Below are 13,982 nucleotides of genomic sequence, written 5' to 3'. Positions count from 1 at the left end.
GCTCAAAAAACACAGGCTTGTGCAAAAAAGCTGTTTGCCTTCTCCTTTCCTATGTTATCAAATTTGTTTTATATTTACCACAGCTTCTGAGTCTTCTTTTTGTTTCTAAAATACTGTATCATACTTATTTGTTGTGTCTGTATGTGTGCTCTCAGGTGCATACATATTCCGTGGCATTCATACAAAGGTCAAAGGACAAGTTGCAGGGGTCAGTTCTCTCTGCCATGCAAGTCCTAGGGGCAGAACTGAGGTCATGAGGCTTGGCAGCCAAGTCAGCTCTCTAGCCCTGAATCTTATGTTTAGCTACATCAAATACTTACAACTGTTTCTCTCAAATACAGCATGGCTGATTCCTAAAGCTTCAAAAATCATATTTTTCTTTTAAATAGGAACATAAAAAGTTTTATAAAAGGTAGAAGAGAGGCTGTTTTCCCCTGAGGACTCTCCTTTTCAGCCTTACACCATGTCTTTGCTTGCACATCCATGGTCCCCTAGTGCACTCGTTCTGTGTTTGGATGGCATTTTGGCGTCTGTTCATCCTGGGAAGGGTGGAAGTTGAGTGGATGTGGTGGTTGTGCTGGGTTGGCTCTATCATCAGATGAGGTCACCTAGAGGGGAGAGGCGGGAAGAGGATGGGTCTGGAGCTGCCCTCTTAGCTGCCCTTGGAGATTTGTGTGGTCTGCCCTTCATTGTCAAGGCCATTTGTTCCCAGTGATTCTCATCCTGCCTTCAACTTTACTGATGACACTCAGATGAGTCCAGATCAGGAGGTGTTTCTAGAATCTTCCTGCTAGGCATTTTTCAACTGGGGTGGATTGCTGTCACATCAAATTTAGCAAACAAATAAACTAAACATGTATTCTAAAAATCGGTTTTTATGACTTCAACAGTTCTCTTTATGGTGTGTTAGTTCTCCTAGCCTTCCAAGTTCACAGCCTGTGCACCAAGGTCCTGGCATGTGCTTTGCCATTAGGTATATCATTCACCAGCTTCTGTTAAAAGTGGCCTTTCAGGGACAGCTGCATCCGACCAACATTGATGCTTTATGCTTTAGAGAGTATAACCTGCCATGGCAGTGAGGATGAAGCTTTGTGTGGGTGGCATATGTGTGTGCCCACATCGAGTGTCTTCCTCAGTCATTCTGCACCTTACTTTAGAGACAAGGTCTCTTAGTGAACCTGAGCTCACCATTTTGACTAGACTTGCTGTCCTGGAGCCCAGGGATATCTGCCTGTTCCTGTGCTCTGCCCAGCACCGGGATTAGAGGCACGTCTGTTGATTTTTTAGGTGGGTGGAGAGGATCTGAACTTAGGCGCCTATGCTTGTGCAGCAGGCTCCTTATTCACTGAGCCAGCTCCTCAGCCTACAGTCAAGATGGTTTAAACACGTTTCCCCACTGCTATTTACCTAGTGCTGTCACATAAAGAACGCTCATATACCCATTAAATGGATAGCTAGTGTAACCATGAGAAAATGAGAATCAAAGCTACAGAGAGGGCATCATAAAATGGAGTTTCAACTTGAAGTCTCCCCAGAGAGCTATTTGTCTATTACCAGGACTTTTTTTTTTCTAATCTTTTGGTTTAGGGAATATGTACAGATAGAAGCAAATCTTAAAATACTGTATTTTGATTTCTTGGCTTGACCAGAGAATACAAATTTGTCCTTGTTTTCCCTCAGTACAGATTTAAACTCTGTGTAAATACAATTATGTAACAATAACTGGAGAAGAATTCCACCGATGGAAAGAGAAACACAGATTGGCATAGGTTCCCATGACTGGAAAATCTGGGGTTACAAGATGTCTTTAGACCTCTCCATCACACACAAAAAAGAGGTAACTTAGTGTTAGTGACCCCAATATATAGTGTAGAAAGAGAAGGCAGACTGAGGAGGCTCTTCCCACTGCAAATTGTTCATGCTAGCACAGTGGCATCATCTGCTAGCAGTGTGTCCAAAGCTCCACAGACAAACATCCAAGCATGGCACCCCACTTCCCTGTCTACACCTCCTCAAGAGTATCATGCAGTGGTACTGTCAAGGGGATCAAAATGCAGAGGTGCCTGGCCTGGGAAGTCTGCCTCACTATGGACTATACATTCTTGTCTGTCAGAGTTAACAGGCTAGCCTGGCCCAAGAGGGCTGCTGCTTTCACTTAAAGCAGTGGCATCAATGGACCATTGATACCTCCAACAGGACCAGATAAACCAAGCTGACCAAAGGAGGAAAGGCCCTGTGAACTAATTTAAGATTAAAGTAGGACCCAGATGTATGATGGTGTATACCTGTAAGCGCAACACTTGACAGGAAAGTCAGGAAGATTACATGTTTGAGGCTAGCCTGGCCTACAAGGTAGGTTCCAGGTTACTCTGGATTATAGTAAGAGCTTGTCTCAAAACTACAACAATAAAATAAGATCCAGAGTCTCATATAATAATCTGATGTCACCTATTGTACCAGGACAGGGACAATCACAGTTTCAGTAAGAAAGACCTGACAATAGCAAGATGCACCAGATGCTGAAAAGCTAGTTGAGTTTCAGCTTCCTTACATTGTCGTGGAATACAACCCTCTCCCCATCTCCAAGACATTTTTTTCCTCGAGGACAAAGGCCACATCTTACCCCGTTCTGTACTCAAGGAACTTGTCTCAGGCCCTGACGGTGGATGCCTAGTAAGTAATTGTCCGGTTACCTGACTTGAATATTGATGTGCTGAGAATCATTGTTGTAAATTCTCTCGTGACTTGGGGAAGTTTTTAATAATTCTATTAGCCAGCCAACACAGGAGGCGCAAGCTGATGCTATTGGGGAAAGTATTTAATTGCTAGAATTGTGTACAACTCTTAGGGCATTGTTTATGAGTCTTCTAAACACAGTCCAGGAACTGTTGACAAAGCCTGATTTAGCAGTACTTCTATAATAAATATAGTCCAGGCCACCATAAAGAAAACAGCCAAAGGAGCGATGGCTTTGTTTTATATAGATCTTAGAATAATGATACTGGAAAAGACTTAGAGGTGAGGTCATGGCATCCTTCTTCCTGCCCTGGATGACAACACCTTAAATCTTCTCACGGGTCGGTGCTGCACTTCAATTAACAAATCCCCAAGCAATGACAGGCCTTTGGAAAGCATCGGCCTTGTTAAGTCACCCCAGCCATAAATCACACAGCCCGAGCAAAGTTTCCTCTAAGATAAAAAGTGCCTCTGTGTGCCACTTTTATTTGTGTGTTCCTAATTTAAATCACAAGGGGTCTATGGACTGCTGAGGACCAGTGAAATTGATCCCTCCATAGCGATGCTCTCACTCACTTGCCTCTTCTCATCAGACACTGCATTAGCTGAAAGTGTACTTTACCCTCTGAAAAAAAATCACATTGACTCTGGATGTTTTTCCCATTGTTTATTGCCTCCACTTAGCCATCCACAGTGGAGTCTGGGTGCAGGCATTTTCGATTATAGTACAACTTGTGTCTAATCTCACAGTATTGTCTTGTTCAGAGAATCTGAGATATCGCCAAGTAAGAAAAGCTAATTTTGTCCTTTTCACTTGATGCATGTCACCACCAAAGATAACCCTTACCTCACTGCTGCATACATTTATGGAAATCTGGCTTTGAGCAACTCGCTTTTGGAATACCAAACCTGAGAAGTTCCCATTGATTTTGCTCTATGCCCTGTTTGTAAGAATTCCCTGTCTCACCATGATGGGAGTGCCCAGTACATCTTTATGTTTTCTGGAACATGTTAACTGAGGAAGCCTACAGTACAGTACATGTGTGTGCCCATGTTATCACACATGTAATCAACATCCTGGTTTTTCATACCCAACTCTCCTCGTCCCCTCCCTCTCTAGTTAGAAACTTTTGGATTATTCTTACAACTGTTTTTGGCAGGGTTATTACAGTTTTTAAAAAAAAACTTGAAAAAACAAAAGTTTCTTGAGTTCTCAATAATGTATAACAATCTACTTGCTAAGGACCACCCCTGCCAACGCTGAATTGTTCACATATAATGATTAACCTGTGCTGCCTTTCCATTCTCCCTGGTGATAATTGCAGCCACTGTAGTAATGAGCACGGAGAACAAGTGCAGGCATTATATTCCATGACTCAAGATCACATTGTATTCAAAAAGCTCAACTCAACACAAGAGCAGATTTGTTTGTTTCTGAGATGATAATGCACTTCTCGGGAAGTAAGCAAGTGAACACATTTTAAACTAAATGCTTTTTCATAATTATTTCATAGTTTCTGGATCAGTGTTGTATTGCCATGAAACTTTGTGTAAAAACAAAAACAAAACCTACACTACAGTGGCATGTATAAATGTAGGGGTTCTTAACATTTTATTTTTATGTACGGATGTCTGTGTGTGTCTCGGTGTCCTTGCAGGTCAGAAGAGGGCCTTTAGATTTCCTGGATTTGGAGTTGTAGGTGGTTGTGAGCCTTGTAACCTGAGTGCTGAGATTTGAACCCAGGCCCTTTAGAAGAGCAAGAGCTCTTAACTGCTCGGCCATCTCTCCAGCCCCCTAATTGTAGTTTCAATGAAATGTGATAGTCCTAAAAGAGAATGGATTCACTGTTTTAAAGGTTAAAAGAGATCATTCTAGCCACATATATTTTATTTAATGAACAAAATCTTGAATAATTTTTCATTTTAAACTGACATGTAAATGGCCTAGAAAGCAGCTAAGGAGTGAAGGAATTAAGGTAATAGAAACTACCCAGGGTTGTCGGGGTCCAGCCAGCTGCTGCTTCAAGACCCCTTTTCATCTCAACCCTCTTTTTTTCCATGACCTCTACATAGATGCATCTCTCCAGATAAATGTGTCAACTGTCAGAAGTACCACAGGACAACAGCATCCAAGTAGCTTGTGCAGTTCCCATTACACCAAAAGGTTTAACCAGTGTCCTTCAATCTGGCACATAGGCCGCTTTTCCACGTCTCTTTTATCCACTTTTCTCTAAAGATGACACTCTTGGACCAACTGAACACTACATTCTTAGTCTTTTTTTGTTTGGTTTATTTTCTTACCCCCAGCCCTCCCCCCCCCCCAAGGTTTCTCTGTGTAACAGTCCCAGCTCTAGGCTGGCCTTGAATGCACAGTGATCCACCTGCATCTGCCTCCCTGAGTGAAGCCTGCTAGAGCACATGCTGTCCCATGTTGCCATGTCAGTCTATGTAAGGTACCTTCACAATTGCTCCACAGATTTGCGCGGCAGCTTTGCTCTAAGCTGAAGAAGGCAATGAAGTTTACTTTTGGGGGAACTTCCCTTATTGTTGAGGACTTTATGTGTCAGCAACGAGCATCTGTTATGACTGTAAGACAATGGAATTTGTATAAAGCTCATAGGACTCTCTAGTGAGCCTTGGGATATAAAAGCAGTTGTCAAAAATATACTAATGTGCCCATTAGGTAGTTTCCAAGACTCTGGGGAGAGAGGGATCAGACTAGTCTTTACACTTTGTAATGAAATCTCCAGTACACCTTGATTCTAGTAGCAAATTTTATTTATTTTTTTTCTGCAGGAAATGAATGCCTCAAGTGAAATGCCCTCAAAACTGATATTTGAGGTTTCCATGACATTCCCATGTTGCCCTCTGCTAAGCCTGGGTGGTTCTCAACACCACTTGTGCACGTGGAGCTTGTCTGGTCCCTAGTATCTTAGGCTGAGATTGAAGTGCTCAGAGACAGTCCCACATGAAACAGATGGAGACAAGCCAGCAAAGAGACGACAAGGAACTTAGAACAGAGCCCTCACAGGAAACAAAAGAAATTGTCAAGAATCGGCTCTCACTTTTTAGGATCATGAGGTTTAAAAAAAAAAAAATACTGTCTTAGCAAGTCGGGCCCGGAGAAGGCAAAGAGGTAGAGTTGCAGAAACTTTGAACAGCACTCTGAAAAGAACGGAAGTACAGGTACAGCTCCTTGCCTGTCACAGTGACAATCATCCTGCAGAACTGGGAATGGATGGGGGTGTCTTTAGAGGGAAGATTTCGATTCAGTAACCCACAGTAGAAATGGAGGCTTCTGAGCCTGAGTTGGGCTCAGCTGGCACACCTGGAGTAACAAGGTTCTGGTCTAGGCCACATCTGGTCTTTCCTATACATAACCATGTTAGGTGAGTGACAGAGTGAGAGACTGCAAGGCAGTGAGTGGCTGATGTCCCCTTAATCTCTGTTTCTTTGTTGGATCTTTCCTGTCACAAACTTCCTCTGACTCTCTTATTTAATTAATGGTACCTCATTGCCCTAATTCTTCAGTTAGGAGAATGGTACCTCTCCTAATGCTTCTGAGAGGATAGGAACTGAGTCCTTTCTTTCAGGAGATATTATTGCTAAACTCTCCTTTCCACTGTCTCTCATCAGCTCGTGCACTGTCATAGCCAGGGCCCCCTCACACCATGTCTCTTTGCCTGTGTTCTCACCTCCTAACTCTGGATCTGAGATGTCTGAGTAGAGACTTTGTAAGATGTAAACATGATTGTATTTGTCTCTGAAAAGCAGCATGATTATCCATCGTTTAAAGAGCTAGGCCCATTAAATGGCAATTAAAGATACTTCCTGATGTGACTTCCTGGCCATTTAAAAAATGTCATCATTTACACAGAAACACAGCTTTCAGGAAGCTTTATAGTCCCCTGAAAGCTTTCTGTCCCCCATATCTAATCTCAATCTCCCCCCCCCCTCTCTGCATCTGCAAATTCCATGACATTTCCTGAAGAAATACTTAATTCTTTTAAGACTCAAATGTGCTCTAGCTAAGCTCACACTGCTCTTCTTAGGCATCACTACCTCACTCCTCCATTGTGTCCCAATATTTTGTGGTGTGTGTGTGTGTGTGTGTGTGTGATACATCCTTAAGTTCTCATTACAATGGGCCTTTCTTGACCCCAAATCCCCCTCCTGTGAAGTTCTCAGGTACCAATATTTACTTTCATGAACACTCTAGATGAGCATAGGATTTTCTTTTTTGAAAGATTAAAATTTTAAAAATGGAGGCAGAATTGAGAATTTAGCATATAAAAGGAGATGGAGCTGTGTCACAGAAACAAAAACAAAACAAAACAAAACAAAAAACCAAATATTGTGCCAAGATCTTGGGAAAGTTAAAGACCAGAGGAAAGACAAAGTCGTTCAGATTGTTTGCACTTGGGGAAGAGAGAGACGTGGAATGGAACATCTATATGAATGGTGGTGGTACCTAAACTCTGAGAAGAAGGGGAAACCAGAGGTGAGACCAGGGGCAGAGGTTAAGAAATCATAAATTACTGATTTATTAGCAATGCACCAGACTATTCATATGGAGCAGCAGATCCCACCCTGGTCCCAGTATCTGCAGCAAAGCAAAATACACTTGCGTGTACATGCCTACCACATGAAAAAGAACAAAGGTCAGTAAGTATAACAAACACCATTAGGAACTTGGTTGGGCCTAACACTTGTATTTTAATGAATCAGAAGTGTCTAGGAGGCTACTCTTGGGTGTTTCAGGCAGCACGCCCCACAGTCGGTTTCTTTCCCCTGTATTTGGCAGCTCCTAGAGTGAATCCTCCCCATTCAAGAGCTCAGCTGCTCTCACCTCATGATAAATCCCCTCCATCCTGTTTCCTGGGCTTGTGTGTGGTCAGGCTGATCTTAGAGATACTTGGATTAAGCTTATCTTGCTTTCTGTCTCCTAAGGCAGCACTGTTATTTGCTTCCCGGATCCACCTTGCCTTGTCTGCAGACAGCAAGTGACCTTTGCTTTACACGCCTATCTCCAGGTCAGCTATCTTCTCTCAGAGTCCACAATGAACAAATCTGTTCTGGAATCTTCTAGGATTCCATGCACTGCTTCTTGCACCGAATGTTCTCTTACAGTGAAATGTAACAACTATTAATTCTGTGTTTTGTTGTAGGTTTACTCATCTGTTTGTTTTGCTTTGAGGAACCTAAGCCAGAGGGAAGGTGGAGACTGAGGGGTGAACTCTATCTGTTTATGAATACAGATTGTTATTAACAGGATAGCAACACTGGATATGTAGCGAGCAGTTCCTATGTGCCACAGATTAAACATGCTGTCCGTTTTCACATCCCCTCAGAGCTGAGATCCTTTCTGCTGTGTAGAAACATGGTGAAGAAAGGAGAGGGGGTGGTGAACCAGGATGATAAGCCTCAGAACCCAGCCTTGCCCATCAGCCGTGCACTATTCTCTAGAAGGGAGAGTCTGGAGGAAGGAAACGTTCCTTCCCTTATTTTATGATGTTTGTAGCTCCGAGGGGAAAAGGCATGTGTAGAAAGGGCATTCTGAATTAGAATGGAGACGGGAGTTTTCTTAGTCAACCCTGGAATTTCCTGGTTAGGACTGTGTGTCTTGGAAGGAAGGGAGAGGAAGTTATTCTGAGGGTCATACTTTGTAAGACAATTTCATCTTTGCTGAAGAAACTCTGCATACAGCAAAGGAATGGGTGATTATGTTGCAGAATGAGCAATTGGTTTTTACATGGCATCCAGAGCCATTCTAAGCAGATGGTCTGACTTGGCTATTGATTTGAGGAAAAGCCAAGTGAATGAGCTGGATGGAAAATTCCCCAATTTATCCACAGAGGTCAGGCAGGCCTTGAAAGGATTTGCCTAGATCTTCTTTTCTGATGTAAAAGATGATTAAGAATCACAGGTCTGCTGGTCAGTGGTGGCGCACGCCTTTAATCCCAGCAGAGGCAGGTGGATCACTGTGAGTTCAAGGCCAGTCTGGTCTACAAAGCGAGTCCAGGAAAGCCAAGGCTACACAGAGAGACCTTGTCTCGAAAAAAACCAAAACAACAACAACAAAAAACCCAACCAACCAACCAAACAAACAAAAAACCCCACAGGTCTAGACTGGATTTAGAGTAAGGATTTTACTTTGTTGAACAATAAGCACATTATTAAAAGAGGAAAAAATGCTGTAAAAGAGGAATTTTTCATAAAGACCATACTAGACAGAGCTGCTGAGTCAGGGATGTTTGGGCAAAATATAACCCAGAAATAGGTTTATTCAGACCTGAGAGAGTCTGTATTGTCCTCCACACAGGAAAATACCAGCCTATCTTATCACTGTCTAAACTTGCTGCATAGTTTCCACTGTCAAACTTCCCTCTTATCTCTGTGTCAGTGGTTAGATTTTCAAACCTTGGGTCATTGTGTAACATTTATCTGTTATTATTTATGAGAAAGCTATGGGTGTTTTTCATATCAGTCAGTCCCGACATCAGTATTTTCTGTCATTCTTTTACCTGGTGGCCACTGTGGTTGGGAGGAGACAGTGTCCAGAGGTATTTGGTGAGCTTTAGGAGGTGTAGCCTCATTGGGAAAAGTTCTGCAGGCAGCCTTGCAAGTTTAAAGACTTCTACCATTGCCTGTCCTTGTCTCTGCTTGCAGTTCAAGATGTGAGCTCTCAGCTGGCTGCTCCACCCTCCGTGCCTGCCTGCCTGCTGCCGTTGTTCCTCATCATGTTGGTGATGAACATTTAAAACTCTGGAACCACAAGCCCAAATAAATCCTCTTTTCTACAGGTTGCCTTTGTTGTGGTTTTCTTAACAGAACAAAGCCAGCTAATACAGTGCTATTTTAAATATATATGACAAATAATTTTAATTCATTTTTAAAAGATAGAATTTCAAATCATTTTTAAAAGTTAAAGCTTACCTTTATAAGAGGTTGTCTATGTTAAGCATGTAGTTCTGTAAGTCATACAAAGAAGGTATCAAGTCTTTATCACACATGCTCTCGTAACTTCTTACTGACAGCACCTCCACCCAACCTTGAACAATTCCTCATGAGTTTCTGTTAATGTAACTTTGGCTTCTCTGTATTTTTTCATATGAAATGATATCATCTGGAATCACTTGGTGTATACTCTTTTTTATTTCATTTATATCTTGTTACTTGAAAAGTACTCTTAAGCAAATGAATAGTTGTAGAGAGGCTGTGAGAAAATACTTGCAAAATATATGTTTGGAAAGACATGAATTTAGATATACTAACTGTTAAAAAATTGGTTATCCAATAGCAAATGGTCAGCTCTGAAAACATGAACATGCAAGAACAAGAGTACATGGCAGGGTGTGAAGGTGGGGACAGAAGGACAAAATTGTATTATCTCAAAAAAAAAAGATACAAACAAAAGACATAAATATAATCAAAGAGATTTGAACATTAAAAAATCACCAAATAATATGGACAAATGACAAAAAAGAATACAAATATGCATTAGGAAACTACCACTTTAATCATAATGAGATGCCACTACATACCCATTAAAGTGACTAGAAGTTAAGCACTGACAATACCAAGTGATGGGCACAGTGTGGAACAACAGGAATACTCAGACATAACAAGAAGGTGCTACAAACATAGCTTCATATATTCTAATAAAGCTGCAACTCTTCTAGGGCTTCCAGATGTGTCCTTAAGTTGCTTATGTGGGATGTTTCCAATTTCTTTATAAAGGCACTTAGTGCTATGAGTTTTTTTCTTAGCACCGCTTTCAATGTGGCCCACAAATTTGGGTATGTTGTTCCTTCATTTTCATTGAATTTTGGGAAGTCCTTAATTTCTTTATTTCTTCCCTGACCCAGGTGTCATTAAGTAGAGAGTTGTTTAGTTTCCATGTGTGTTTAGGCTTTTTATTATTTCTCTCGTTGAAGTCCAGCTTTAGACCATGATGATCTGATAGGATACAAGGCATTATTTCAATCTTCTTGTATCTCTTCAGGCTTGCTTTGTGACCTACTATGTGATCAATTTTGGAGAAGGTTCCATGGGGTGCTGAGAAGAAGGTATAATCTTTTGAGTTTGGGTGAAAAGTTTTATAAATATCTGTTAGATCCATTTGATTCATGGTGTTGGTTAATGATGTTATTTCTTGGCTTAGTTTCTGTTTCAATGGCTTATCCTTCAGTGAAAGTGGGGTGTTGAAGTCTCCCACTATTAATGTGTGGAGATCAATGTGTGGTTTAAGCTTTTTTAATAGTTCATTTACAAATGTGGGTGCCCTTGTATTTGGAGCATAGATGTTCATAGTTGTGATGTCCTCTTGGTTGATTTTACCTTTGATGAGTATGAAGTGTCCTCCCTCATCCCTTTTGATTAATTTTGGTTGAAAGTCTATTTTATTAGATATTAAGATGGCTACACCAGCTTGGTTCTTGTGACCATTTCCAAAGCTACCTGGTTTAGTGAAAGAATTATAAACTAAGGTGATACAGCTCTGCCTATGGTCATACAACTGTGATCACAGTACTTGCTGTACCTGAGTCAGCCAGCTGATCACATAGTGAGACCATGTCACAAACAAACAAACAAACAAACAAAACAAACAAACAAAAAACAAAGCAAAGTAGTAACACCCAGATATGCAGGGAGAAATGTGGAAAGCTTTAAAAACAAAATAAAAATTGTAATTTTCTTGACTACCATAGGCAAGGTGTTTATACTGTACTATGTAATCATCCTTAACCACAGAGCACCCATTTAACTATGTGCATATTAACTAATACAATGGTAATTACCAAGGAATATTTTTAGAGTAGAGTTTTTTATGTGGTTGGTCTTCAATTCTCAAATTTTGTTTTTGTTTCCATTAGTGTGTGATTGTGTGTTCATGGAAGGTTAGGCTACATCAATAACTGATCAGGACCCTTCCAGATACAGAACATTGTCACTCTTCCTAAGGAGGTCTTTAGTATCAGCACAGAATCAGAGGGGGACATGCACAGTTCATGCTGTCAAACCATGTCATTCATCCCAAAGAGAGTCCCGCCCAGTGTGGACATGAGTAATAGATTCTTTAGCCAGTCTATATGGCTTAGTGGAAGCAGAAAAGTAAATGGTCCTGGGACCCAGTGATGGGGACCCAGAGATATTAGTAAATGGATGTCAACATGCTTCAGGTGATGCCCTAAGTGCCACCTCTGCAGAGATGCTATCTTGCACAGGCCCTCTAAGTATGTCCTTTCTCACAGTCTCTTTCTACCACTACAACCTCTTATCCCACTTATTTTATTGAGACTATCCTGTACATTTATTTCTTTGCTTTCTATTCTGTCATCTTGCTCCAGAGTCAAAGTTAACTTTTATTAACTGACATTTCCCAGTGCATAATATAGCCTCATACAGATTAGCTGTTCTAGAAATATGAGCACAGCGAAATTAAATTAAATCCACTAAGAATAAATTAGAAGGTAATGGTAAAAGATGGAAGAAATGATTAGAAATTAACTTGTCAGAGAAATTTCCTCATGTGTTATAAGGATGAAATGATGGGGCCCATGTAAATTAAAACACAGAGACTGGCACGTAGTGAGCCCAGAACTGTAGCAATGACAAATGCTGATAACTATAGAGCCTTTCACTGTGGCAACAGCATAAAACAGACCTACTTCTCTGCCTCCATCTCTAAGAATTTTTTCTCTTTTATAAAAAACAAAACAAAACACTATTTTCTCTCATTATTCTAGTCCCTTCCCAAGAATTTTGAGGTTTGAACCAAAGGCCTAATTCTGAAATATTCCACTCATAGGTCATAGTAGTTTTAGAAGTTTTAATCCTGTGTGATCTCGGATCTAGCAAATTGGAGAATTGCAAACTTGGATTAATGAAATTTTAAAGCATTTATGTCCAGCCTCAAATACTATTTATTGTATTATATTTATCTCTCTGTTTTAAAAGATTTTATATTTAAAATTTGTATATGTATGCAAGCATGTGCTCATGTACAGGTGTTCACATAGGCCGGAGGTGGAAGAACTCCTTGGAGCTGAGTTTCACACAGTTGTGAGCTACCCGATGTGGATACTGGAACTGAATTCAGGTCCTTTGCAAGAATGGTACATGTTTTTAACCACTGAGCCATCTCTCCAGCCCATTACATCACATCTATTTCTTCAAAAAAGCAATAAATCCTGTCACAATTTAATCGCAATTTCAGCTTAAATGAAAATCAATTTGAAATATATTTTCTTTGGTTAATGGTAGGTAAATTATAGTGGTTAGATAGGACAGGAGTAAAGCAGTTCCATGTTTCTCTATTATGTCAAACTGTGCAGCTTAAGAAATTGAGAAATTAATATTTTATAAACTGACAGATCTTTGTGAGTTCGAGGCCAGCCTGGTCTACAAATCGAATCTAGGACAGCCAAGGCTACACAGAAAAACCCTGTCTCAAAAAACAAAACAAAACAATTCCCCCCAAAACCTTCAGTGGCAGTATAAGTTTTTTCTGAGAGTATCTTTTTGTATATTTGAGATCAAGGAATTTAGATGAAGAAACACCTTTTCTTTAGATGGTTAATTTATTCAGTGTGTGTGTGTGTGTGTGTGTGTGTGTGTGTGTGTGTGTGTGTCAGTGTCAGACAGAGAGAGAGACAGAGACAGAGAGAAAGAGACACACACACACACACACACACACACACACACACACAGAGGTAGCTGGGCGGGGATGGGGGAGGGGAATCAGGAACACTGGCTGTTTGTGATTTGGGGTATTTCCCAAGTGGAGGAGAAGGGGGAATCAGAAGGATGGACCTAAGTATCAGCAGACCAGCATGCAGACGGAGACAGAGATGAATCTTCTCTAGAAACCTCTAGAAGATGAGCACGCTTACAGTCAGCCCAGGCAGTTGCAACTCTCTTGAGCTTCTGGTAGCATGGTCAAAGCTCATGTTAAGCCAGAGCTCTGGGATGGGCTTAGAGCTGCTTGCTGAGATAGAGAAGTTGGGGTACTGATTCTGGTAATTACAGGCTGGGCTTATAGACCCTGGAGCTATACCCCTAAGAATTTCTCCCAGGCTCTGGTACCTTTCTCTCTATCATGTGCAACATCTCCAGATGGAAGAAACTCGGGACTAACCTTATAGTTTCGATGTCAAAGTCACTGGAAAACATATAACCACGTTTTAATTTTGCAGTTGAGTGGCAGTAAGAGCACAGCTTATCCGTCAACTGTCACTGCTGTC

General features: G+C 41.0%; 1 protein-coding gene across 2 annotated transcripts in view; it reads left to right on the top strand.

Annotated features, from left to right (window-relative positions):
- TRDMT1 (tRNA aspartic acid methyltransferase 1) overlaps positions 1-13,982 on the top strand; it is a 55,689-nt gene that overhangs the window by 40,277 nt on the left and 1,430 nt on the right. Inside the window, exon 11 of one of the 2 annotated variants that reach the window (XM_084783729.1) lies at positions 9,406-9,524. The exons of the other annotated variant lie outside the window; for it this stretch is intronic. Within the exon in view, the coding sequence (XP_084639855.1) occupies positions 9,406-9,497 (92 nt within the window). The 3' untranslated portion in view covers positions 9,498-9,524. Of the gene's footprint in view, positions 1-9,405; positions 9,525-13,982 lie in introns of those variants that run through there. 2 annotated transcript variants of the gene reach the window in all.

Source organism: Acomys minous (assembly GCF_964271855.1).
Source record: "Acomys minous genome assembly, chromosome: 5".
Lineage (NCBI taxonomy): Eukaryota > Metazoa > Chordata > Mammalia > Rodentia > Muridae > Acomys > Acomys minous.
This window is presented reverse-complemented; position numbering and strand designations above follow the sequence as displayed.